This window comes from Bactrocera latifrons, unplaced genomic scaffold, assembly GCF_001853355.1.
Source record: "Bactrocera latifrons isolate USDA-ARS-PBARC rearing strain unplaced genomic scaffold, ASM185335v1 scaffold_6, whole genome shotgun sequence".
Classification (NCBI taxonomy): domain Eukaryota; kingdom Metazoa; phylum Arthropoda; class Insecta; order Diptera; family Tephritidae; genus Bactrocera; species Bactrocera latifrons.
In genome coordinates, this window is record NW_017537267.1 from 2,657,633 (window position 1) to 2,682,932 (window position 25,300).

General features: G+C 38.0%; 1 protein-coding gene across 4 annotated transcripts in view; it reads right to left on the bottom strand.

Annotated features, from left to right (window-relative positions):
* LOC108974921 overlaps positions 1–25,300 on the bottom strand; it is a 164,135-nt gene that overhangs the window by 7,459 nt on the left and 131,376 nt on the right. For all 4 annotated transcript variants that reach the window (XM_018943043.1, XM_018943042.1, XM_018943046.1 and 1 more), the window contains one exon: positions 8,846–9,964. In XM_018943043.1, the coding sequence (XP_018798588.1) occupies positions 8,949–9,964 (1,016 nt within the window). In that variant the 3' untranslated portion in view covers positions 8,846–8,948. The remainder of the gene's footprint in view (positions 1–8,845; positions 9,965–25,300) is intronic.

A 25,300-nucleotide genomic window follows, 5' to 3' on the forward strand; every position in this document is an offset into this window, starting at 1 on the left:
CCAACTGAGACGACATCTAAGCTGCTAAAATTTCCTTCAAAAGCCCACCGAATGAAATCATCATATTTGTAGAACAAAAACTTTTCTCATAAGCCAGTTTTGAGTTATTCTACTCATTTATGCACAGCACGCTGTGAGCGGCACATATATTGGCGCAATATGTTAAGTGGTAAAAGTTTTTACGCCTAACGAATAACACTCAAGGAGAAAATAAAAGCATTGCCAGATCAGAAGATCAACCAGCTTAAATGGACATAAATAAAGGAAAGTGCTGGCAGGGGAAACACAATAGAATTATTTTCGTTTGTATTTCCATTTTTTTCACAAAGGTAAATAACAAATAATAACAAAAATGTTTAGTGGAAGTAAAAAACGCAGAGGCTCCAAGAAATAGGCAAAGCAGAAAATTCCTCTAACTTGATATGGCAACTAGAGAAGCTGATAAAAAATTAAGTATTCCATGCAGATGAATAAAATATGCATTTTTAAACATTTCAACATTTAACCTTCAGTAAACAATAAAACTTTGTTGCCACAAAAAGTGAGGGATCAGCGCTCCTCCATGAAATGCGGATGCGTCTTATTCGGTTCCAAGCAGTTTTGCTGTCACCACTCCGCTCCTTTCTCGCCGCCCGTCTCTCTCACGTTCACTGACTCTTCCGCAAACCACTTCGTCTAACAATTTCTATTATTGCTCGCTCAAATAACAAAAACAAAAAAACATCCGCTTCCGCCAGTCTTTGGCAATGGCATTATACTCACAGCCGCCGTGCAATGCCACGTTAGAGGCACAGCTGCTATGTGTGTTTGTGTGTGCAGCGGCATTTGTAATAAGTGCCAAAATAGAATCGGTGTGCAGACGGAAACTTACGCACGGCACAAGCGTATTTGCGCGCACCCACTTGGAGGCATGCTTATACATTTAGCGAGATTGAATGAGATTTCTTTGAATTTTTCATTACTTCACTCATATTTCCCCCGCTTTGCATTCGTACTAGTTCTTCTTTTGCTTGAAAATTTTTACTATATATGTATATACTTGGGTAAGTTTTATCATTACGCCGTCCATTGTCTGCCGCCTCACAGCTGTTTCCTTTGCGGCAAGCAAGCTTTTCATTCATTACTTTCCATTTCTGTATATTTCACTCTATATTTTTAGTTATTTTACTTTTTTTATATTTTATTATCTTTAATATTTTGTCTCATTTTTCTATATCTTTCTTTTTGATATATATTTTTTTTTTTTTTTTTTTTTTTTTTTTTTTTTTTGTTATTTTACTCTCTGTGACGTTTTATTTCGTAACTCAATTTCGCTGTGGATTTCCTTGTGCAGAGTGCTGGCGCCGAGCTACTGTTACTCATAATGCTGGTGATACATTTATTCGGTTTTGATTTATTTAGTTTCATTTACTGTGTTCGTTTGTATGAATATGATGCAAACAAGTTCACCAGTGCCCAAAACATTCATCTCTGATTGGCGTTTTGAGTGAAAATGAGAGTCAGACAAGATTTCGACCTGCTGCAAGTGCAAAATGGTGTCCAGATTCCTTCAATAAGTTGTAGGAGTTTCTACAAATCATCATCATATGACATATGTATATCCCAGTATTTTTTGGTGAATTACACTCTTTCAGCGATAGATGTTGAGAAAAGGATAAGAATTTATAAGTCACATCGAAGAAAGAGTCAATTGCTATTATTATAATCATGAAGTTCTACCGACTGAAGCAGCCGTGTAATATCAATAACAATGGTAATGTACTTTACGCTTCATTTTTACATCATAAACAGGGTATATTAAGTCTGTCAATAAGGCGTGGAATACAAGCTGCTTCACCACTTCCCACAAAATATTCCAGCATTGTTAAATTGCACGACCATAGTGACCATGCTAAAGTTTTTTTTTTTCAATTTATTGATTGTTTCGCTGGCTTTATGGCATGTAGCGTGGTCTTGTTAAAACCAAAATTCGTCTACTTCAACTTGGTGAATCTGGCATGAGAAAAACACATTAATCGTGGCTCTAAAACGTTCCCACTGATTGTAATATTATGGACGGCTTCACTTTTGAAGATAAAACACCCAAAATCCGCTCTGCCTATATTGCACACCAAACAGTAAATTGGAGACTGTCATCACTCCAAATGCGACAATTTAGTATACTATCGTACCCAATCAACCTAAATTGAGCTTCATAGAGAAAAAAAAAATTTCTTGTGGAAAAACCGGATCTGTGGCCATCTACTACTGGGCCGATGCACCGAACATACGACGCGCTAGTTGGTCGTTCGGCTTCAATTCTTGCATGATCACGTAAGCCCGCAAAGAAAGATCCTTCTGCAAAATCTTCAATACAAAATATGGGCACAGCTCCATTCGGGTCTTCTACGTTATTCTGCTGCACAGCAATAATAGTATCCTCCGTGCATACTGTACGATATATATAAGAATGGAGACTATAAACATGAGTAAACGTGGTGCGACACCGATCCATGATTGCGCGAATTACTGACTTTTATTGGAAAAGTAATGTGTTCAGCAAAGTTTAATATTTATAAAAACGATTTAGGACCACTTTTCTTCTACAAAGCCTTTTAATTTGATATTGAACTTTGACTTCTTCTTTAAATATATTTAATTCATAAATTTCATATTATACAAAATTATGTCCTCTCTCTCTGAACTAGTCGCAATTAAATAACGATTATTTGGTTCACAAAACAAACCGTATACATTATTAAATGCCCAGTATACGTATAACGTGAAGGAATAACTTTGTAAAAGCCATTCTGTGGTAAAACACTCGTGTGCTTGTGTACACTGATTACTTCGGTTTCCTTTTTTTCTTAAGAAATGGCTTCACATTTAAAAATAAACATCAAATTTATTGAACTGAACATATGTACATATACAACAGCCTTCTAAATTATATGTTGCTCATACGACATGGCGTACTGTGTGAATTTTTTATGTGCTTTTGGACTATATCTTTTGATGATTACATAGTACATATATATATATTGTATTATAAAAAGGAATAAAGCTGTATCCCCATTTATTACGTTGAATTTAGGATATTTTAGGGCTATTATTTGCTCAGCCAAATAATAAAAAAACTGTGAAGTACAATTTTCGTTGTCGTTGATTGCAATTATTTTCAAACGTACTGTCATTTGTCAAACTTCCAAAGTATCTATTCTCAAATTTTTTTCATTTCGTTTTTGTTTTTTTTTTAGAAATTCGATTCCTTTTCAAAATCGTAATTAATTTTTTTGTCACCTTAACTGTCTTGCATGTCACTCACGACCTAAAAAGGAATGTGACCCTCTTAAGTAAATGTAATTATAATAAATAGCTTTATATTGCCTCTTGAGTAATCCTGCAATGTCTAAGTAGACGCTTCAAAGCTATTCAATAATTCATTACTGATTAAGGGTTACTGCTATGAAATTCGATGACTTCGGTTTTTTATATCACAAAATGTGCGAAGGTGAAAGACTTCTGTTCCTAGTTCAATGCCGCTTACCACTAAACTTTCATGATATACACTATGCAGGTTTTTACTTTGATTGAATATAAATATTAATTGCAAGCAGTTCATGTATTCATTTAGTGGGTAAAAATTTACTTTTAAATCTGGAGTGTACGAGATTGCTAGTTGTAAAACATAAACTTTTTACTTCAGCTTGAGCACGCAGAACATTTTAAATTCCCTTTAAATTAATAACATAATGTTTTTATTGTAACATAAAGAAGATTTGCAATCATGATATTTTATAAATAAATTAGAAAGAGATTAAATTTTACAAATAACTTTTTAATTTGTTAAGTGTCGACTTGACTTGGGACTTTTCCAACAACTCTGAGTTAGATCGCCTTTCAGCAAAATTCTTCCTTACAAGTCAAGGTTAATATTATTTAGTTTGTAATTTAGACTTTCTTTCCGACAATACGTAGAAATTCAGTTGCGAGAAATCTTGCAGCTTGGGGTCCAGCTACAGTCGTTCATAGCTAACAAAGGCGAAGTTTGTTTGTAGACGAGTAATCTCTCTGTTGAAAGCTCTCTTCACGTCGCAAACAGGCTTTTCCCAAGGAATGCTGTAGCCAACAATTTATCAAAACTGTACCGTGAATACATTGAGTGAACCACTGAGCAGTTCAATTTGTTAAAAAATGAATTGAGAAATGAAATGAACACCGAACGCTATCGAATGCTTTTAAGAACGAGCACCCCACAGAAATATTTATAAAATTTCAAGCAAGAAAATGGAGTTGCTACACTAAACCAAAGGTTGTATGACATGGAAAATGGAACTGGTCTTCCCTTAGCCTTAAGAAACATAAATCGGTTCCACAATTGTCGCTTGTTGACAGCAGGTTCTGAGGGATTAGTCTAGGCTTACCAGAGATACCACAGGCTAAGGAAAAACTACTGAAAGCCACATCCATTTTAACCATTTTCGGGTTAAATGCTACAATTTCTTCGACGATATTCATCTTGTTCACATTGTATCACACTTGGTTTGGATTGGCTGTTTCCGTTGAGAGAAATTTGCACCCAGAGAGTTGTGGCGGCTTTTATTGACTCGTAGTAGCCGTATCAGCATGTAAAGCTCGCTTTTCTTCTGTCTGCGATATTATTACATTGGAGTTGGGCGTAGTAACTACTCGATTTTGTTCACTTTGTTAAATTTATGTTGCAAGTGGTCTGAACTGACGATAAAAGCTTGCTCGTAGTAATTGTAGAACTGACTTCTTTCTGTTAAAAAATACCATTGAAGCACAAACTCAAAATTTTCATTACATTTAAAGAGCAACATCCAGCTTTTCCTTTTTTAGCGACACCTACACCCGCAGCTTTCCGGAAGTAATTAGAGTATGAAAAAAATACGTACGGGACGCCAACGGAGCATCAACTACTAATTACACGATTCCAGCTGAATTCTCTCAATTGCGAGCTGCACAAATATTTCCGCAGCAAAGATTGCAGCACTCGCTTTAGTGCAATGCGTGAACATTTTAGCAATTCCACTTTGATACACTCCGGCCAAAGAAGCAGCGTTATTACAACACCACACCACATACACACACACACACACACCCATCCATGGCTGTACTTACACATAGCCGCTTTGTACATCGGTACAACGCAATGCATCGGCAGTTTATTGCCGACTGTAAAATTGACCCAGTTTTTGGCGATATTCGCAACGCCATGAAAATCAAATGCCAGCAACAGCTCCGGCAACACACCGCGCCTGGTGTGTTGTATGCTAGCGTTGGTGGCGGTGGCGGTAAATGGAACTGTAAACGCAAAGCATTCTGTAGTTCTTTGGCTGTCACCCTATCTGTTCCAGCGCTGCTGCTCTGCAACGCACTCTCATCACTCGCATTTCGGCCATTTTGCATACCTTTGCGAAAAGCGTTTGCCCGCTGCAAGCAGCAGGCTGTGTGGCTTACAAATAACGCCGACAACCGCCACACAATGGAAACACACACAACAAATCCTCCGACAATAACAGTCAATGCCTGTTGTTGTGTGCAGAGAGTGCAAAAGCAAAAGTGAAATATCGCCGGAGTGCAGCAAAATGAAATGCGAAAATGGCGTTGCGCTCGAATGGTTCAATGACAAATCAGCAATGCAAGTTGCCGCGGTTTGCTGTTGTGCCATGTTGCAAACGAAATGTGCAATCGTCATCATCATCATCATCTGCAACACACACACACACACTCATCCACTTGAGCGCATTCGAGCATTTGCACTCATACAGAAGCACATACTTACGTGCCAATAACTTCAGCAGCCGGCGCAGCTGAACTGTCCTAAATATGAGCGTACAACATTTAGATGAAAGTGTTTTTCTCAACAAGACATGCATGCATGTGTGCGCATATAATCTTAGCTATGGATATCTGCAGGATATGTCGTTTGTGATCTGCGCAAGTATGTTGCCAATACTCGTATATGCTAAATATTCTTCTCAAAGCGATTCCACAAGTGTAGTAAGGGTGCGAATACATGTCCTCTTTTTTACTTTTAACCTGCTTTGATGGACCGATATAGATGCTGCTATGCTGGTTATACACTTTTATGCATATATAAACGCTTGTGTACGATTCTCAGAAATATAATACTCTGGAACACGGAAGGACCTCAAATTATAAGTATTTTTGACATCATCTGCTATAATTAACCTATTATGTTGCACAGTCCATAATTTCCGTTCCCTCAAAGCTAAATGCAAATAGGTTTACATGTATGAAAAATATTAGAATTACAAACGCATATTCTGAGACAAAATTGGTGATTTCCACTCAAGTAAGATTGTCGTATCATGATTAGCACGTTCAATAAATTAGAGCATTCGTTCATTTCATACACTTTCAGTTATTATTTACATGAGTAAGATTTTTAGACACTTGCAACATGTTGCGAAAAAGTATTAAAGTTTTGTTCACCTGTCGGTTAATTGTATTACCTTAGATATAACCCAGTTGTAACCAATATTTAAATTTTGTTTCACTCATATTTCATTTAATGTCGTGTTTCATTCTCTCCCCTGTAAATTTCCAAAAATATTCATACGTCACAAGAGTTGGGGTAGTCGAACCGATTTGAGCCATTAACTATTATCATGTCACATACTAAATAATTTTTCTTGGGTTTCATTAAGGTACCTCACATACAATTACCAATCATACGGAGCACAGCCAGCCGGATGCTTGGAAACCCTAGTAATGGCTATAAGGGTGCTATGCCTACTGTTATGAGTAAAATATATTCAGTAATTTTCATTGACATAACTCAAATATTGACCGATATATCCTCGAAGTTTGAAAATCTTTACATTAGGTATAATGGGACTAAGGGAAAGGATAGGGGGGGGGTTTGTCCGGAAAGTAATAAGACTCATTTTCTTCCGCCGCGACTGTACTTCGGAGCATGCGCGCACCGACTGGATTCGGTAGAGTGTGTTTCTAGCTAACGAACGAGCGGCTGGTCAGTTGTTTCTGAGCACCTGGAGAGTCAGGCCGAAAATGCAGCGTTCGTTAGAGCAGAGGTGGAAGTATGCCAAGAAAATTTCAACATGTGGGAAAGTGAACCACTTTTTTTTAATAACTTAATCACAGATAATGAGTCATGAATCTTTGAATATGATCCCGAGGCTAAGAAGCAATCTTCGGAGTGGCACACGCTAGCGTCTCCTCGGCCGAAAAAGGGAGGAATGAGCAAATCCAAAGTGAAAACGATTAAAGGCATCGTCCACCATAAATTTGCAACTCCTGGACAAACCATCAACGCCAAGTTTTACGTGGAAGCTCTGAAGAGACTTAGAGTTGTACACCTCCTTTCTTGTGAATAGGATCACACCGCCTTTCTTGTGAATAGCTATCTAACCAAGGCCGACATCTCAATGCTTCCGTAGCGACCTTACATCCCAGATGTTCTACTTCGGAATTTTTTTGCTTCCCGGCTGATAAGGCCGATGAAAAGCAGGCATTTTGAATCGACAGAGAGGATCCAAGCAGCATGCACCGCTCTCAAGGCTATTCCGGAGAATGTCTTCCGTGACGCCGTCAATGCTTTGAAATCGGGCTGGCTGCGCTGTATTGACGCAGAAGGAGCCTATTTTGAAAGTATTTATTGTTCAATCAATAAATTTTTTTTTTAAATCGACTCAGTCTTATTACTTTCTGGAAAAACTCAGTATGCAAACCATGTTGGCCACTAACCCGACCTTGTGCTCGTATTATAAATTACATAAAATACACACGGAATTTGAAATTCCTGATATTACTTACTTGGATCTTTGGCAAGTTTGCATCTGATTTCATTCATTCTAACAACAAATATGCACCGTTGTACGAACAACACACTTTTTCAATTTTATTAAGATAACTCACATGGTGGCCGATGTATGGTATATAAAGTCAGCCGAAAGTTCGATAATCTTTCTATAAGATATATAGCATAAACGATAAGGGAGATATTGACATATGGGTATAATATTTTTAAGAACGGATTCGTAACTAATTTTAGTCATATACCTCTCACATTTGCCGATATTTTCGGTAAAAAATCAGACAAGGATTTTAGATTCCACACTTCCGGTATGTGGGTGTTTAAATAGTTATGGTTAGATGGCATACTTTGAAGGCACTAAGTTAATTAGGGCTTGAATTATGTACTGTAAAGTGAAATAATCAGACGGAATATAAAGTTGCGTTACATGGGAACTTGACAAGATTCGCCTATTTACGAAATGTAACATGGAAATGTCAAAAGAATAAATATTTGACTTCAATGTGAACGGTGCTACACACATTGCTCCTTTTGACACCAGCTCCAATAAAATCTTATTCACCGTTTGGGGAATAAAAGTATTAAACTCTGTAAGAACATGTTGCGAGGATATAATAAATGTAATAAATTGGCTTTTTGATCTGATCAAAAATCGAGTTTTAATAGAAAAACACTCTTATAATTTGTGTAAAATTAAACGTCTTTTTCAATTGCGATAAAACTAAATTAGTCTACAATTTTCTTTGTTATCGAGGTTAGAATGGTTTATGATGATATTGGTTTCAAATGTAACTCTGGTTTAACAAAATAAGTATTCGTATTCATTAAATAATGGAATGGTATTATCTGCCAGGTACTGAAAGAACAACACACATTTTTCACTGTCCTAATTCCAATAAATTGATGTGGCAATGCAGAATGTTAATTATTCTACGCGGTTTGTATGTTCCCACTATAAATTGTCTATATTTTAGTGCAAGGTCAGACCAATATTTTTTTAGTAGTCCCTTTTTAATGAATTTATTATATAGTTTCACTTACCATTCTCCAGTTCGCAACCGCCTGTACAAATCACCACAACGGTGCGCGCCGCTTAGAGCAACCGCCCGATATTCTACCTCAGCACACCAGCCTGCGTAGACAATCAAAGCAGTTGCCGTTGCGGCGCCGCATTGCCACCGTACCCAGTGGTCGTGAGGAATTGCAGTGATGAGGATGCTGTCACAATGGTCTGACGTGCGCCATCCCCCATACCAACACCGCCGGCGCCACCATAACTACTGCCGCCTATTGTCTCCCGATAGCCAAGGTCCTTCGTCGCGCTCGTTTGTTCGTTATTCGCCTCGCTGTTGATGCTGGTGCGTCGCTGTAACAGCTGTAGGCCGCTCGCAGTGCGATGCGCCGAATTGTAAGGTGGCGGCGGTGGCTGCCGATACTCGTAGCCATAACCGGTGCTGCTGCTCGACGCTGCCGCTGTCACAGCATGTGTATCGGTGGGTGTGCGCGGCGGTAGCGCAACTGATTTACTGTGTCGTTGTAGCGTCGAGAAGCCACTTTCCGCTTGCGGCGCCACGCCACTGGACGCGCTAACAGTCGTCGTTGGCATTGAACCGGTCGTGGTGAGGGCGATGCTGGTCGTCGCCACCGCAATCACGTCACCGCGGCGCAATGTCTTCTCGTGAGGCTTGCTGGCGGCACCATACCTGGACTGCAGATACTCTTGCGCATTGATATTATATTTACTCTTGGCCACAATGGGTGGTTGTTGTTGGTGTTGAAGTTGCTGCTGTGACATTTGCTGGTCATCGTGCAGATTTATTGTCCTCGTTGCTTTTATCGGACTATAAAGCTGTCCTTGCTGCTGATTGCTGACCGCACTGTTGGCATGACCGTTAATGTTACTGTTACTACAACTATTGTTGACGGCTTTGTGGGTGCTGTATGCGGGCAGCAGGTCGGGTTGGTATTCGCCGGCGCGCCCACCGCCGCCCAGCTGACCTTCAGTGAACTGTACTTCGGTGCGCCACTTGCCACCACCGACACCGGCGTGCGCACCTTTGCCGCCAACCGTCATGTCCAGTGTTGTTGTTGATGTCGCATTGAGAAGACGATTTATATCCGCTGCGGACGGTCCATGCGGGTACTTGTTGTGGAGCGTATCTGCGGCAAAGAAAGAAACAATGACAGTGAAAAGCAGTCAGTCAGCGGCATGCTCACATTCAGTTGAGCTGCGTGGGTTGCACGAATGAAATTATGTGGCATGAATTGCCGTGCTAGGGCAAACAAACAAAGCGCATAAATAAAGACTGCCACAAGAATGGTTTGCTGCATGCAGCATTTCACTTTGTTCCATAAATAGCTTTAGTTGTGCAGCTTATACATTAATCTTCCGCAAATATATTCTCTACACTCTTTTTACTACTTGATCACCACAGTACTCACGCAAACACACACTTAAATAAATACCAGTGAGTCATGTTCCTACTGTGTATATATATAGTTTCGTTATCCTTTGTCCTTTGCGCTTTATTTTATTTGCTTGCATTTGCATGGCAGGCGTAAATTTATTGTGGCGTCTTGTTAAATATCATCTCGTTAGTATTGAACACTTTTGTAAATATTTACTACACCATATTAAATCTCTCGCAAACATACCACACACACACACACACATAGGCAGACATGCAAATAGTTGTGTAATCATAATCGTAATCGCATAACAGAGTATAGCGCCAACATTTTAATCAGCTTTTGAATCGTCGGCATCGCATTAACGCTTACCTGCATAATCGATATATTATACATCATCTAAGTACTATAGGGCAGTCCTAAAACTCTACTCCCAGTTGGTGTAACTTGTTTATTATTACCACAATAATTTTTTTGTTTTTGTCATGTCAAATATGTCAAACTTTGTACCTCAAAAAGTGTTACTGCGGGAAGTTCTTCTTCATTACGGCAATATAAAGAAAAGCTCAGCCGAAAGTGTCATCATTTATGGTGATCATGCTCTAGCTTCCAAATGTGGTCTCCTGCATTTAAAAGCAGCCGCTCAAAAAAGTTTGAAAATGAAGAACTGGAAGCATTATTCGACAAGGATTGCTACCCAACATAAGAAAAGCCCCTAGAAGCTTTGAGAGTCCCTCAAACAAACATTTAAAAACACTGGAGAGCAAGGATATTAAGTACGGAAAGGAAATTTGGTGCTAGTTGAAATGAAGCCAAGAGATGTTGTTGACAGCTGATTTTTCATATGAGAAAGGCTAACGCTAATTGTATTATGATTGCTGATAAAATATTAATCCATTATAACAACCCTAAACGCAAAAACTTCTGTGCAAAACCTAGCCAACCAGCAACAGTTTTCAAACCGTAAAAAATAGTAAAACTTTGTTCATAATTTTAAAATTCGTACATTATTCCTCAAAATAGTCGGCATCTGCTCATCTTTGCCACGATAATCAGCGCTGTTTTTCGAAGAAATTGAGTGATTATGGAACCAATTGTGCTTTCCCCCTTCTTATACCCAAATGCTCTATTAAAATGGGTTTCACCGATCCTTCCGATAATCTAACGATGCCAGTAATATCTCTGAGTGTTAATCGTCGATTTTCAAGCACAAATTCCTTTATTTTATTGACGTGTTGATCATCAGTTGATGTTGATGACCGTTCTGGCCGTGCTTCGTCCTTTACCAATCATGATTTGTACCAATAAAAAACACTTTCTCGCGACAAAAACTTATGACCGAAAGAGTTTCCCAAAGTCCTAGCTGTTTTGGCACCAGAAATTTGATTCGCCACACAAAATCTAATGGAACTCCTTTTTTGAATAATTTCACTCATTGTAAAAATCGCTGAATGTACAAACGTATGCTAAACACTAATTATTATTTTAATGAGAGGTTAGTCACAAAAGCCACTGACAGTCATACTAACCTAGAAAAAAGATTGTTTGACGAATGGGTTTCTTCGCGAAATTTAAATTACAAAGTCTTACTATTTTTTGCCCACAGTCTATTCGGAAGGGTTTATCAAATCCAGTATACTGGTGCATCATAACAACTGATAGTTGGAACTAAAAAAAAATCTTTTCTACTTTTCAGAACTACCCTAAATTGCAAATAAATGCACGATTACTAACAAAGCTCTAATTCCAAATGTCAACACCTCACTTATCTCTCTCGTTATGTCATCCAACTTGTAAATAATTGCTTTCTACAACGTACATATGGGTTACTATATAAATACATACGTGAATATGCAGGAGCATACTCGTATACGTATTTATAAATATTTATATATGAATATATACAGACTATGTATCCTGAAGTCAATTAATGAGATCGTTCTAAAAATATGGCTGAAGATAAGCTACTAATAGCGTTTGCAAATCTGATGAATAGAATTATTTGGCTCTTAAATAGTAGTAGTAGTTTTTAGGGACTATCCTTTCAAATAAAGCAAACCAATGTAATATTTTAGTTATAACTGATACCTTACCAAAAATGCCTGGTTGGAAGTCAAGGTGCGACAGCCATATGGAATTTGGGTCCTAGCAGTAGTTTTATATGATACATATATAATTTTAAAAACGACTTAATATATAACTGGTTAATAAACCCAGGAAACTACTCAAATAGTAATATAAATCAAGATTAATATTTAAATGAAAAATAATCAATACAGCTATTAAAAAGAGAGTAGGGGTCCAGAGATACTTCAAAACCTTTCATAACATAGCAGCACTCGCTATTTCTCCATTTATCTACTTTTCTCGCACGATAATTTATAATAACACAATTATAATTAATTTTTTCCTCTAGTTATCCCTTCTTTCGATTACTTAGAATAATCATACGAATTAACTTATTACTTGAATTTATTAAAACCTAATCATAGAGGCGCTATAAACTTTGAAAGGCGCTTTACTCGCAATGTAATGTTAACCGGCATAACAGCCTGTAGAATTAACATCATTTAGGTACACAACGTGCATGTAGCTAACAATAAATGACAGGGAACCTAATCTAAAATCTTTTGCAGCAACAAGTCAAAATACTATTGCATAATTATTCAACAAAACACAAGGAAATGAAATCGAACATTTGTTATTTGACGTTTAATTACGTATACATAATACTAATTATAGATAACACAAGAGCTTATGATAGAAGTCAGCATTATTTAGCATTAGTCGGTAAAAATGTATGGCATACTATGTAAACATATAAGTCCGTAAAGGACTGTTCAAATTACCAATCAGAGAACTTTTTAACTAAATATCAAAATGGGACCTTCTTAAAGGCACACAATTACTTCAAATTAGAAAATTGTATGAAAAATAATCCCATTATTATTCTTTCTTTTCAGCAAACGATTTGATTGACAAGACAATCAAGAAATTTAATCATAAATTGACCTTTTTTATACAAAATACTTGCTACAACAATCAATAAAACATTAATAATATTACACTCAAGTAAAATAACAAAAAACGATTAAAAACCAAGTAGAGAAAAAATTGAGGTGAGGAAGAATAGAACAATAGTCTGGCTGGAAAAATATTTTACCATAGACCAAAAATAGACCTTTTCTTTAAAATTTCGTTCGTCGAAATATTCTTTTTTTTTCAAATTTTCAAATTTCTCTTGCCAAAACATTCAGAATTTTGGAAAAAGCCTTTGGTGATAATTGTTTCTCTTGAGGAAGTGCTTTGCATTGGCACAAGTTACATAAAGGGGGTTGAAAACGCGTTGATGATGAACTCCATATAGGACGGTCATCAATCAACTGATGATCAAAATGTAAATAAAATAAAGGGATTGGTGCTTGAGAATTGACAATTAACAGCCAGCGTGCTTTCGGGCATCGTTGGTATATCGAAAGGATTAGTGAAAACTATTTTGAATGAATCACTCGAAAACAACTTCGCTTTAACGTCTGCGAAACCGACTACTAGGTTGTAATGAAAAGTACTATTAATGGGATGAGCCTTGGATCTATGCGTGCGACGATCAATCGGTCGAATATCATGACAAAGGTGAGCCAAAGTCGAAAAAATCATGCCAAAGCAGGTCAAAAGTTAAGGTTTTGTACGAAATTTACTTCTCTAAAAAGTGGTCTTATATAAAAATTTTTCGATGAAATTAACTGTTTACGAAAGTACATTATCAAGCATCAATGCATAGCAAATATATACATTTATTTATATTGCTGATTAATTTGCTCGGTTATGAGGTTGCGCCAAGATTTGTTTGGAAAAATTAAGATCAAAAAGTCTTTCGAGTGCGAAAAGTGAGACCATAGTAGTGAAAAAGTGTGATTGGATACGACTTGTAAACAATTTATTGATCGTGCAATGTTCGCAAAGTTAAAAAACTTTTAGGAATATGCTTATATCTTTGACGCTATAGCTTATATAATACATTAAACTGTCTCAATGCTGGTGTTATATTTGGCTAAATGAGTCTTATCCCCGACCTTAACACACAGAGCACACTAGCGCACAACATCCGCTTAGATTCACAATACTGATACCCAACCATCACCACAATCATCATATCACCACTTAAAATCTACATATACAATACTCAAATACACCAACCAGAATCACATCACATAGATCACACTATCGAATTCCTGATCCTTGAGAGAGCACTCACACATTCGGTAACGAAAGCGATCATATTACGTCTCGAGTGTCTCGAATATTCCTCTTATTTTTGCTTTTACAAAATTATAAAACCCCGCTGTTTTAAATCAAAATATATTATCCGTAACACGCAAAGCACCAATATATATAATTATTAATACATATGCGTTCTTTTCCTTTCTTAAAAATAAACTAGAAAGAACGTTAACTTATATTTATGCTATAGCAATCCGATCTGAACAATTTCTTCGGAGATTACATTGTTAGCTTAGTCAGAAATCCATGTCAAATTTCGTGAAGATACCACGTCAAATACGAAAGTTTTCCATATAAGAACTTGATTCCAATCGTTCAGCTTGTATGGCAGCTATATGTTATAGTATTTCGATATCGTCAGTTCCAACAAATGAGCAGCTTCTTGAAGAAAAAACGACGTTTGCAAAATTTCAAAACGGTATCTTAAAAACTGAGGGATTAGTTTGTATAAATAAAGATAGACGGACAGACGGACATGGCTAAGTCGACTCAGTTCAACATACTGATCATTTATATATCAGGTTGTCAAATATCTCCCTTCCGCTTTTTTGCTCTTTATTCAAGGCTTTATAAAAGGTGTTACTGTGATCGGACTTAGTTCAAATGTGCGCCATTCCGTTTGATAATATATTTCTATTTTGACGGCAACTTCATTATGTCCCCCTCGCAGAAACCCCCCTCCTTAGTTGCGAAAAACTCGAACAGCCACTTTTCACAAACCTCTTTGAGTTCCACTTTACACCAACAAGGGCTGTCACCATGGACAGGAACAGGTGGTAATCGTTTAGCGCTTTGTCCCGGCTATATGGTGGATGCGATAAAACCACCCATCCGAGCTTCCGTAGCTTCTAACGAGTCATCAATGAAGTGTGTGGTCTGGCGTTGTCTTGGTGGACCACTACACCCTCCTGTTGCAAAATTCTGGACGTTTCTGGTCTATCGAGAGCTTCAAGCGGTCCAGTTGTTCGCAGCAGAAGGCAGAATTAAGCGTCTGGCCATATGGGAGCAGCTCATAGTGGATGATTACCTTCCAGCCCCACTAAACACACAGCAAAACCTTCCTGGCCGTCAATCCCGGCTTGGACACTGTTTGGGACGATTATATGATATGTGATCCCTTTTTCGTGAATCGTCGAAATCATTCCTCCGCAGTTCAAAGTGATAGAGTACCATCCCCCAAAACAACATTAATCTCACGGAACGTTTCTCCAGCGGATTTGCCTTTAACGATGGACAACTGTAAAATAGCGCGAAATTCGGCGTTAGTGAACTCAATGGTTACACGTCTATAACTGTTGAACGCAATAACCAAACTAATTATGCATTGCGTCGTTTTGTGAGTTATGTCAAGACCTTCGAACGACGTATAGTATTGACAGATACGAGCTTTGTAGCGCTTTATACATAGCCGCGAAATTTAAAAGACAAAAAGGCGGAAGGGAGCTATTTGACAACCTAATATACACTTTATAGGGTCTCCCACGCTTGATTCTGCATGTTACAAACATCGTGGCAAACTTAGTATACCCTGTTCAGGGTAAAAAAAGTGAATGTGCGCTAATACAATACAACAATAAACAAAGATAATGAAAATCTCCAAGTGAATAAGAATGTGGCAACTTTAAACTTCGAACAAATTTATAAATTTCCTCTTTCTCGTGCATCTCATTTTAATTTCAATCTTTTAACCGTTGTCCCATTAATATGCAAAACAAATTGAATTTGTTTAAAAATCTTTGCATCTACTTATTGATTTAATCGAGCGATTCATAATTGATTGCGCATATTAAACACAACACAAAGCTAAATCTAACTGCAATAAAAAAAGGAAAAAATCTAAATTAATAATCATTATGCTAATGTGAAATCGACTGAATTAATTCGTATGCGCAGAAGAATAAAAATTGCAAATTACGAAAAACAAAATGAAGAAGTCACTTGTGGATCGAAATTATGGTAGAAGTGGGGGGAGAGAGTATGAAAAAGGCAAAAACGACAGACAAATTTGAATTTTTTTTTGCGAAAATTTGCTACCATGCTAGCACCACAAAATGTTATGAGGCTGGCGAGTGGCGCGGTGCACCACAGATTGGCAACTCAGCGCCAACTAAGCCTGACGCCGCGAACTCACCAGCAGTAAAACATTGCCGAAGGTTGAATTGCCGAGCTATTATGGCTGACTTGCTTCGTTAAATTGATAGGCCATCTAGCTGCTAGTGCTAGCTGTTGGGGCAAAGCGACTTGTTGGCTGCGGCAAGGACTGTAGAATGGAGCGGCCAATGATTGCGATTTCGGCCTAAAGTGTTTTACGCGAAATAATTTGCAAATGTGTTATCAGCTGATGAAATCCACATAAATATTGGAATGCTTGCATGCTTTCGGCGCACACACAGCCTGGCATTCAGAACAACGAACCACGAGCGCGTTATTTAACGTGCACTGAATTGAAGTCTGCTTTTGGGCGCGTATAATAATTCGTCTTGAAATTTATTTATTACGCTGTCTATATGTGTGTGAGGATTTCAATAAACGAGTACATTTAGTTGAAGGGCTATCCTTTGCCACATATACCAAGAGCACACACACATTGCTAAGAATACTGACTACCAGTGCTTCGGATTCGGCGCAAAAAGAACAAAGCAATGCGCTAAGAATTCAAGCGGAGTTCGAAAAAGTGGCGCTTGTAACCATGGCGGGAATAAATCAAAAATTTAATGAGCTATAAAAATAGCAATTTTAAGGCGAGAATGAAATAGAAATTCTGTGATGTGAATAAAGTCACCGGCAGCCAGCATTTGCTGAGGCGGCAAACCAAAAAGCCGACAGGATATGAGTAAATCGTCTAAGTCCAATGCAAGGAGTATCTGTACGCTGGCGCGTTCGTGTATGCCTGCTGAGCGGCGTGGCAGTCGCTGTTGTTGTATGAAATCGTTTAAGCACCGCTTCCCTCTCCGGCACATAAACTATGCATGCAGAAATCTTCTGGATTTTGGCGCAAAGAAAATGGCGCAGAGCACGCGTATGCAATTTTTTGGCATTGTCGAGATTCGCCTGCTGCTTTTGTGGCTTAGCTACTAAAATTCTATTTTGCCGAAGAATGGCGAAATGAGAAAATAATAATAACAATAATAATGGCAAAACGAAAGCTTCGAACGCGCTGCAAAGACAGCCAACTGCCCTTCGTTGGATATGCAAAGCAGCGCACACAGTGAGCCCTTTTCGCAAAAGCGCCAGACATAAATAATAGCGATAATTAGAATTACAAAGCGATGGTGCGCATTTTATGGTTGGGAAATGATTTAAGGTAATGGAATTTGAAGCAACGAAATGACATCACGTGTTTAACGAAAATAAAATATTATTAAAATTGCCACACCGTGGGGCACTGAGCGCAGTGCTATAATTATACTCATTCCCCAGACTTTTCAGCAATGAGTTTAGTAGATATTTTTGATTTAGTATCTCAGTAATTAGATAAGCTAAATATAGATTTCTTTGTAGAATTTGTTAGAGGTAGCAATCATGCATGCTCCAACATCTCCTCATAGAAGAGGTGTTCAGAGGATACGGATACCCAGGGTCCTTCTATGGGGTACACTTCGGAGGAGGCATTCTGCAGGTAGATTGTAAGGACGAGAAGTCCGTTACATGGCTGTGGAAGATCGCTCCCAAGCCGGAAAGCTGGAAAGATCCCGTCCTCTGCACAAAAATAAGAAAAGACATTTCGGCCATGTAAAGCGAGGCGGTGTTCTCCCAGGATGCGCAGGCAAGTACGAGTTTGCTCTCGGAAATCAGAACGAAGACCTTAGTAGCTCGTTCTGGCGTACAGTCAGTAAAAAAGTAGAGGGCTCCGAATTGAGAGTGAACATCTTGAGGTCATGAGGCCTTATAAACCTAAAATGGCCACCGAGAGCGAAGCAACGGAGGAGAAGCTGTCACTCATCCCACCGCTAGCGTCTCAAAGCAGGCTGCGACGCTGGAAGTCTCTGGCATAATGATATGCGTACAAAGAGGGGAGCGACGACGGTGATGGATGAGCTCCTCATTGAACCGATCCTATTGTGGTGAGTCACTGCAGCTGACACAAGCTACCCGTGATCCTAGGGAAGGGGTAGCAAACTGGAATAACTTCTGGGATACACTAAGAAAGAATGTGAGCGGGGTAGGGCAGTCTAATAGACAAGCAGACTCTCAGATTTTAAGAGAAAGGTACGTAGGCTATTCAATAAGGTGAAACTTATGGAGATCTGAGCAATACAGAAAATGCAACTTAATCTCATATATAGTATATAACACGGAGACTATATATGCAAAATAAGCAAACTTTAGGAAGTTCTGTGAAAACGTTACATCTACACCAGAAGCAGCTAGACTACAGAAGCCTCTGGCCAGAGGTAAGCCAGAGGTAAGCCTGACACAGTATTGTAAATCAAGAGATGCAACAGGACTTATACGACCAGCGCGGAAGAAAGACCTACGGCATTTCTGGGGTCGAACTTTCCGAAAAATCTTCTCCACCCATAGTCAAACTCAAGCCATCTCGACTCTTTCACTGTATAAAATCAATCACATAACTTCCAAGAAAATCGGCATTAAATATTTTTTATAGAATGCTAACTCGAAGCACAAATAAGAACTTGATACAATCAATCAGAACTACGGCAAACAAAATGTTTCCCGGACAAGTTGTTTGATATAAACAACCAACAAGTCGAACGTTACGTTTTTAGGAAAAAAGAACTATACTCATATTCTATATTTTGTTGCGATGATGGCTGTTCCGGAACAAGTTCGTGTAATACATACGGACACGCAGACAAATATTCGAACATAGCTGAATCGACTGTGCTGGTCTGATCCATCTGGTTCATACACCGCCGTTTCTTTCCGCTTATTACAAGGCTCACGGTATAAATACGTTTATCACACACTAGGCTAAGTCATGGCTGAACCTATCGAATCTGATATTTACATGAAGATGCTCTCTAGAAGCTACGACTTCTTAACAGTTATTGTTACGTTCTTTCAAAGATACTTATAGGCCTATTCGTAGCCGCGGTAATATTGTCCAAGTAATCGTGAAAGACCCGGATTTATAGCCGATCAGGAGATATTACCTAGCAAAATTTTCATGAGCAGAATTTTATACTACTAAAACTGAAGCAACAACGCTATAATTTAATATAATTCAGGTAGAACACACATATTAGAATATGCTACTACAATATGGGTTCGAGTCTGTGCTAAATATCTAATTTGTACCTTAAGCTATGCTATCAATAAATATACTATATCGAATTAAATATGTCCCTTGGCGACCTATATAGACAACATAAGTTACGCTGATGAACTGATTAATTGGTAATCCCGTACCCTGTGTAGTGATTTTTAGAAATGAAATCGAGAAATCAATTCCATTAGATAGTTTTACAAGTTCTCGACGTACAAGTACGGAATCTTACTATTTTTTATTGATTAGAATAGCGACACTTGACCATAATAAGTAATTTATAGTATTCACATTTAAAGTATATATATTTGTAGTACTAAACGTAATACAGATGATATTTGAGCGATATAGATAGCTCGTGAAAAATTTGTGCAACTTTATGGTTTGGCACTGACATTGGGTTTTCGGCTGTATTGTCTTGGTTTGAAACAAGGATGTGTGAGAGAAAAAAAAAATATCGTATACTTTTAGAAAACAGGACGGAGAAGCACTAACCTCAACTCGTTCTTGGAACAAATTGCAAAATGGAAAAACTAAAGAAAAACACTTAGAGGAAAACAGACTGACAGATACAGCACGAAGTGGTGGGTGAGTGATGGCAAAAAATATTAAACAGGTTTGAGTTTTGAACTGCTGCTTGCAACACTGTACGTCAAGCATGCCACACAGCAAATATATGTGCACTTGTAATTATTTTGAGCGAACAAGCAGGAAAATAAGTCTGTTTTTGCAGCAGAAGCAATCTGAATTCACCAGCATGCTCGCATACATTTTGTATGTTTTCATTCCAGCCGCCTGTATGGGAGTGCATGTTGTAAATTATGCAGGAATATGGCAACACAGGCAGCAGAAACCGCAACATAGTACGGCACCGCGCAGCGAGGCAGAAGGCAATGCCACTGGCGTTGGTTGATTCGTTTCTGCAAAGCGAATGCGGATACTGAGACCGCAGAGAGATATACATATTCACGCACCCTCATACATATTTACACACACACACACACTTAGGCATCGCCGTATTCCACGGATTGCTGCTGATTTTTGCAATGCCTTTGGTAACAACAACAATCGACAATTTTGTGCTTAAACAAAGCAACACTTGCCGTTCAACTTGTTGTTGTGGGCGGAAATAAATTTCATTGTGAACGTAAATAAAAAAGTTAAAAAGAAAATTCTACAAAAGAAGCGCAGCAAAAAATTATGCTGAACGCTGTAAAAGTGGAAGCGAAAACATTATTTGAAAGTAGTCAGCAAAATTACATAAGCTCTTTTATGTGCTACGCCAGTGTTATTTCTTTTGGCTTTCTTATGGAAAATTAGATTTGGAAATTGCAACGCGAGTGGAAAATTTGTATTCAATGCATTAAATATACGAAATGGAATTCATGATGAATAATGAGGCGGAATGTGCTGAAATGGCGAAAAGGCAGGACCCCACAGATTTTTTAGACTAATGTATGTATGTATGTGGGTGTACAAATTTAGGTGGATATGTGCACTAGAGTTATTGGGTGGCGTAGTCACTGTATAGGGGTGTCAAAAATAACTCTGTGTAGCCAGTTTCCGGGAGATGCCGTCGAAAGACTTCCATATACATACAAGTAAAGCTAAGCAATGGCTTAAGTTTGTACTGGAAATTTTATCCACAGCTATTATGTGTGACAACAAACGCAAGTATAGTAGATGTTAGGCAACCAGCAACAATTAAAGAGCAGGATAGTGAGAGTCGCCACTTCTGGTGTATATATTACCATTTGCAGAAATGCCTCAGTCAGGCCACTTTTCAATGCCTACAGTTTATTTGGCGGAAGCGCCGATATAGGATCAGTATAGCATAACGCCCTAATGAAAATTGATCCTTAAAATCATGGTTTCGTATTGAAAATTTTATAAATAAATAATATAAAAATCTGTCAAAAAAGTACTAGGAAATTTGAAATAAAACACAAACAACTTATCAATCATCTAAATTTATTATATCCTCTTCATAATAGGCCCCTTCTGAGACAATCACTTCTTCCAACGAACAATCCAATCATCGATACACTTTTTTTTAGTTTTGATGTCTTCAATGCTCTCAAAACGGGTTTCACGAAGAAGATTGTTGACTTGTTTGTATGTCGTACTCGAAAGTCTGGTCACCATTTATGATGCGTTCGATGAATGTTGGATCGGAATTTACGCGTTCAAGCATGTCTTCAGCCACCTTACTGCGATTCACCTTATGAAGAAACCATTTCTTGTACTTTGTCGACGTTTTCTTCAGTTGAAGAGGTCGAATTGCGTCTTGAACGTGGCAAATTGTTCACTTCTTTTCGCCCCTCTTTGAACGATTTATAGGAATTGTAAACTTGAGTTTCCGACATGGTTGAATCACCAAATGTCTTTCTTAACATTTCCATCGTTTTGGCACAAGAAATTTCGTTAATAAGAAATACAAAATTTCACACAAACTCTTTGTTCAATATTTTTAACCTTGACTTGTTCCTAATGACGCCGTAAACAAAATATATGACACATAGCAATAAAAATTTACAGAATAATGGCTGACAGTTGTGCAAAGCTGGGGAAAAAAAAATTTGGACTTTTCTCAGCGGGAAAATTTTAAATGAGAATTTGCATGTACTTATGTGACAGCATGTAAATATTAGGTTGTCAAAAAAGGCTTGCGGCATTTATGCGGTATTTTTATTGAATTTTCAATTGTTCATAAAATTTTATTTGATGACTCATGCTCAGCTCTTGACCGATGCTACGGCTGCTACTCTGCCGGTCTCTTTCGCTCAATTTAGCGATTTTATCGCAATTTTCGACGACAGGCCTTCCGGAGCGTGGCGCATCTTCGACCACCTCTACACCAGAATGAAAACGTTAAAACCATCGTTGTGCGGTGGAAATGGAAACTGTATCGGGTCCAATAAAATGCACAAATTGTATTGGCGGCTTGAGATGCATTTTTGCCTTTGTAGTAGTAGTACTGTAAAATATGCCGTATTTTCTCTTTATTTTGCTCCATATTTGAGAAGCTATAACTCACGAACGACTTAAAAGAAACGACAATCAATCAAACACGTGTTAGCGCGTGAAACGAGCTTTCCAAAATGGTATAGCCTGACCCGATATGACGAATAAAACTAGAACTACGCGCTCTCAGCGCCAACTAGCGAAAATAACGCAAGACTTCTTTGACAACCTAATATAATAGTTATCTTTACGAATTTGACATGGAGATTGAAGAACGCTTGCCCTGCATACATTTTTTGAGTTCTCGAAATAAATGGAAGTCGAGGGAGTGAATACGGTGGATGCTCCATCAATTCCAACTTTAATTCAGGGATTTTAGCCATTGTCAAAATGCTCTTGTGACACGATGCATTGTCCTGATAAAAAATTATTTTTTTCTTCTGCAAACCGGGCCTTTTTCACGAATTTTTTTCATCAACTGGTCCAAAGGATTGCAATAATATTCTGAAATAACTGTTTTCAAACAAAATTCCTCTCGCAACCCAAAAAACTGGCGCTATAACCTTTTTGGCCGATTTCCGAACACAAACACGTTTCGAAGCCAGACAACCAGGTTCACACCACTCTTTAGCCTCTTGTTTTGATTCAGGATATCATGGTGATAGATTCAAATCTCATCCATAGTGCTGAATCGGCTCACAAAATCTACTTTATTTTTTTTAAAACGCCCCAAATGTTGTTGAGAAAGTCGCATTCGAATGTGTTTCTGTTTCATTGTTAGCGAATGCGGCACCATTGTGTATACAGCTTTCTAAAACCCAAACTTGCACTTAAAATATGACTCTCAAACTGCCTAATGAGATGAGTAGCGCCTCTAGTAAATCTCTATCAGTCAATCGGCGATCTTCCAAAACCATTTCGCGTATTTTGGCTATGATTTCGGGTGTTGATGCATCTTTCTGCTAATTGTATTGTGAATTTCTTTTGGTGTTACGTTCTCTAAAAATAAGAATTTTATCACTGCATGGTATTCAATTTTTTCCATTGTCGAAAAAATACTGTGACACGGCGGCACTAAATGGCGCATAAACAAAGAATGAATTGTCAGATTGAAATAAAACATCACGTTTATATGGTGAGTGTACTAACGAAGCAAACAAAAAAAAAAAAAAAAAAAAAAAAAAAAAAAAAAAAAAAAAAAAAAAAAAAAAAAAAAAAAATGTGGACTAGTAGCAGCACCCTCTCTTATCGAACGACAAAACTTATTGAACAACTTGGTATAGTTCTTCATGCAAAGATCTATCAGGTTTTTTTGATTGATCAGGCAGGCCAAAAACGTCCATAAACTTTGGGGTTTCTTCAAAAACGTCGGCGGTTAATATATATATTTAAAACTTTTGTCGACGTATAGTTTTAAGGCAATTGTACTATATTTCCCCAAAACTCGCTTTGTTTAAGGTTGTCACACTAGTTTTGCCCCTTAACCAAGGTCTCAGTCATAGTAATTTTTTTCACCACTTATAATATGTTATAAATACAAGTAAATAGCCCTAACGCTAACTTGTAAGATTATTTATATTATTTTAGCATTTTCTTATTTCTACGTATTTCTTTAATTCTTCAATCCACACATATACCCCTGCCAACAGCACACATCGCCATAGCTTATACTGGCGCACGCACACGTTCGCACCTGCGCACAGGAACGCAAGCAAATTACCAATTTTCTTATTGCCAGCCGTAAAAGTTACCGCCTTGTTGATTGGCAAGCACACGAGAAATTAACGACCTGCTTCCTCTCTCCCCTACATACACATAAAAAAAGTAGAAATGAAAATGAAATGCCCCACATTTTAATGGACACGATTATGCTGAATTATTTCCAGCATTTTAAGAATCTTAGATTGCGTTTGTTAGCACGCGGTCGACTGTACAAATCGTGGGTATTATTTTCCGTGTTTCTCACATTTGTAGGCCGTTTCCTAACGGCCAAAACAGCACGCACGTGCATCCACACGCACACACGCTAACGCATGCAGGCAGGGCATCTGCTCATAGGCCATAAAAATTTTGCAAAAAAGGCTCAAGTAGCCTTTGCGGATTACGGTCCTAAAACAATAATAACTCAGCAATAAATCCAGCTTGAGTGTTTCGTTTGGTTAACATTTAGTAAACAGCTGTTGGCCGCGAAATAAAACGCCGACGCGTGCTGTGCATATTAATTCATAATTTACACTACGAACCTACAAATAAGATGTTCGGCCGACGGTGACAGCGCTCATATTTTATGATATAAGATGAAAATAAATTGAATTACGCGCACAATGCTGACAAAGTTACTCTTTCCTTATTTTCATTTTATTAATTTCAATTTAATTTCAAGTGGTTTAAAGGAGGAACCCTTTCTTAGAAGATATTTAGAATGGAAGATAGATTAAATTTAATCCAAAAATAAGTGGTAAATCTCTATGAAAGCTATCTTTTAGTACAGCTCTCCGAGATTGCTTTTCAAAAACAAGATTTTCAAAAGCTAACACAGTCAAAATGAACAACGCCTGAATATTTCTCAATTACGTATCGTAAAAGAGCCAATAGAGTTTTCTATATGCAAT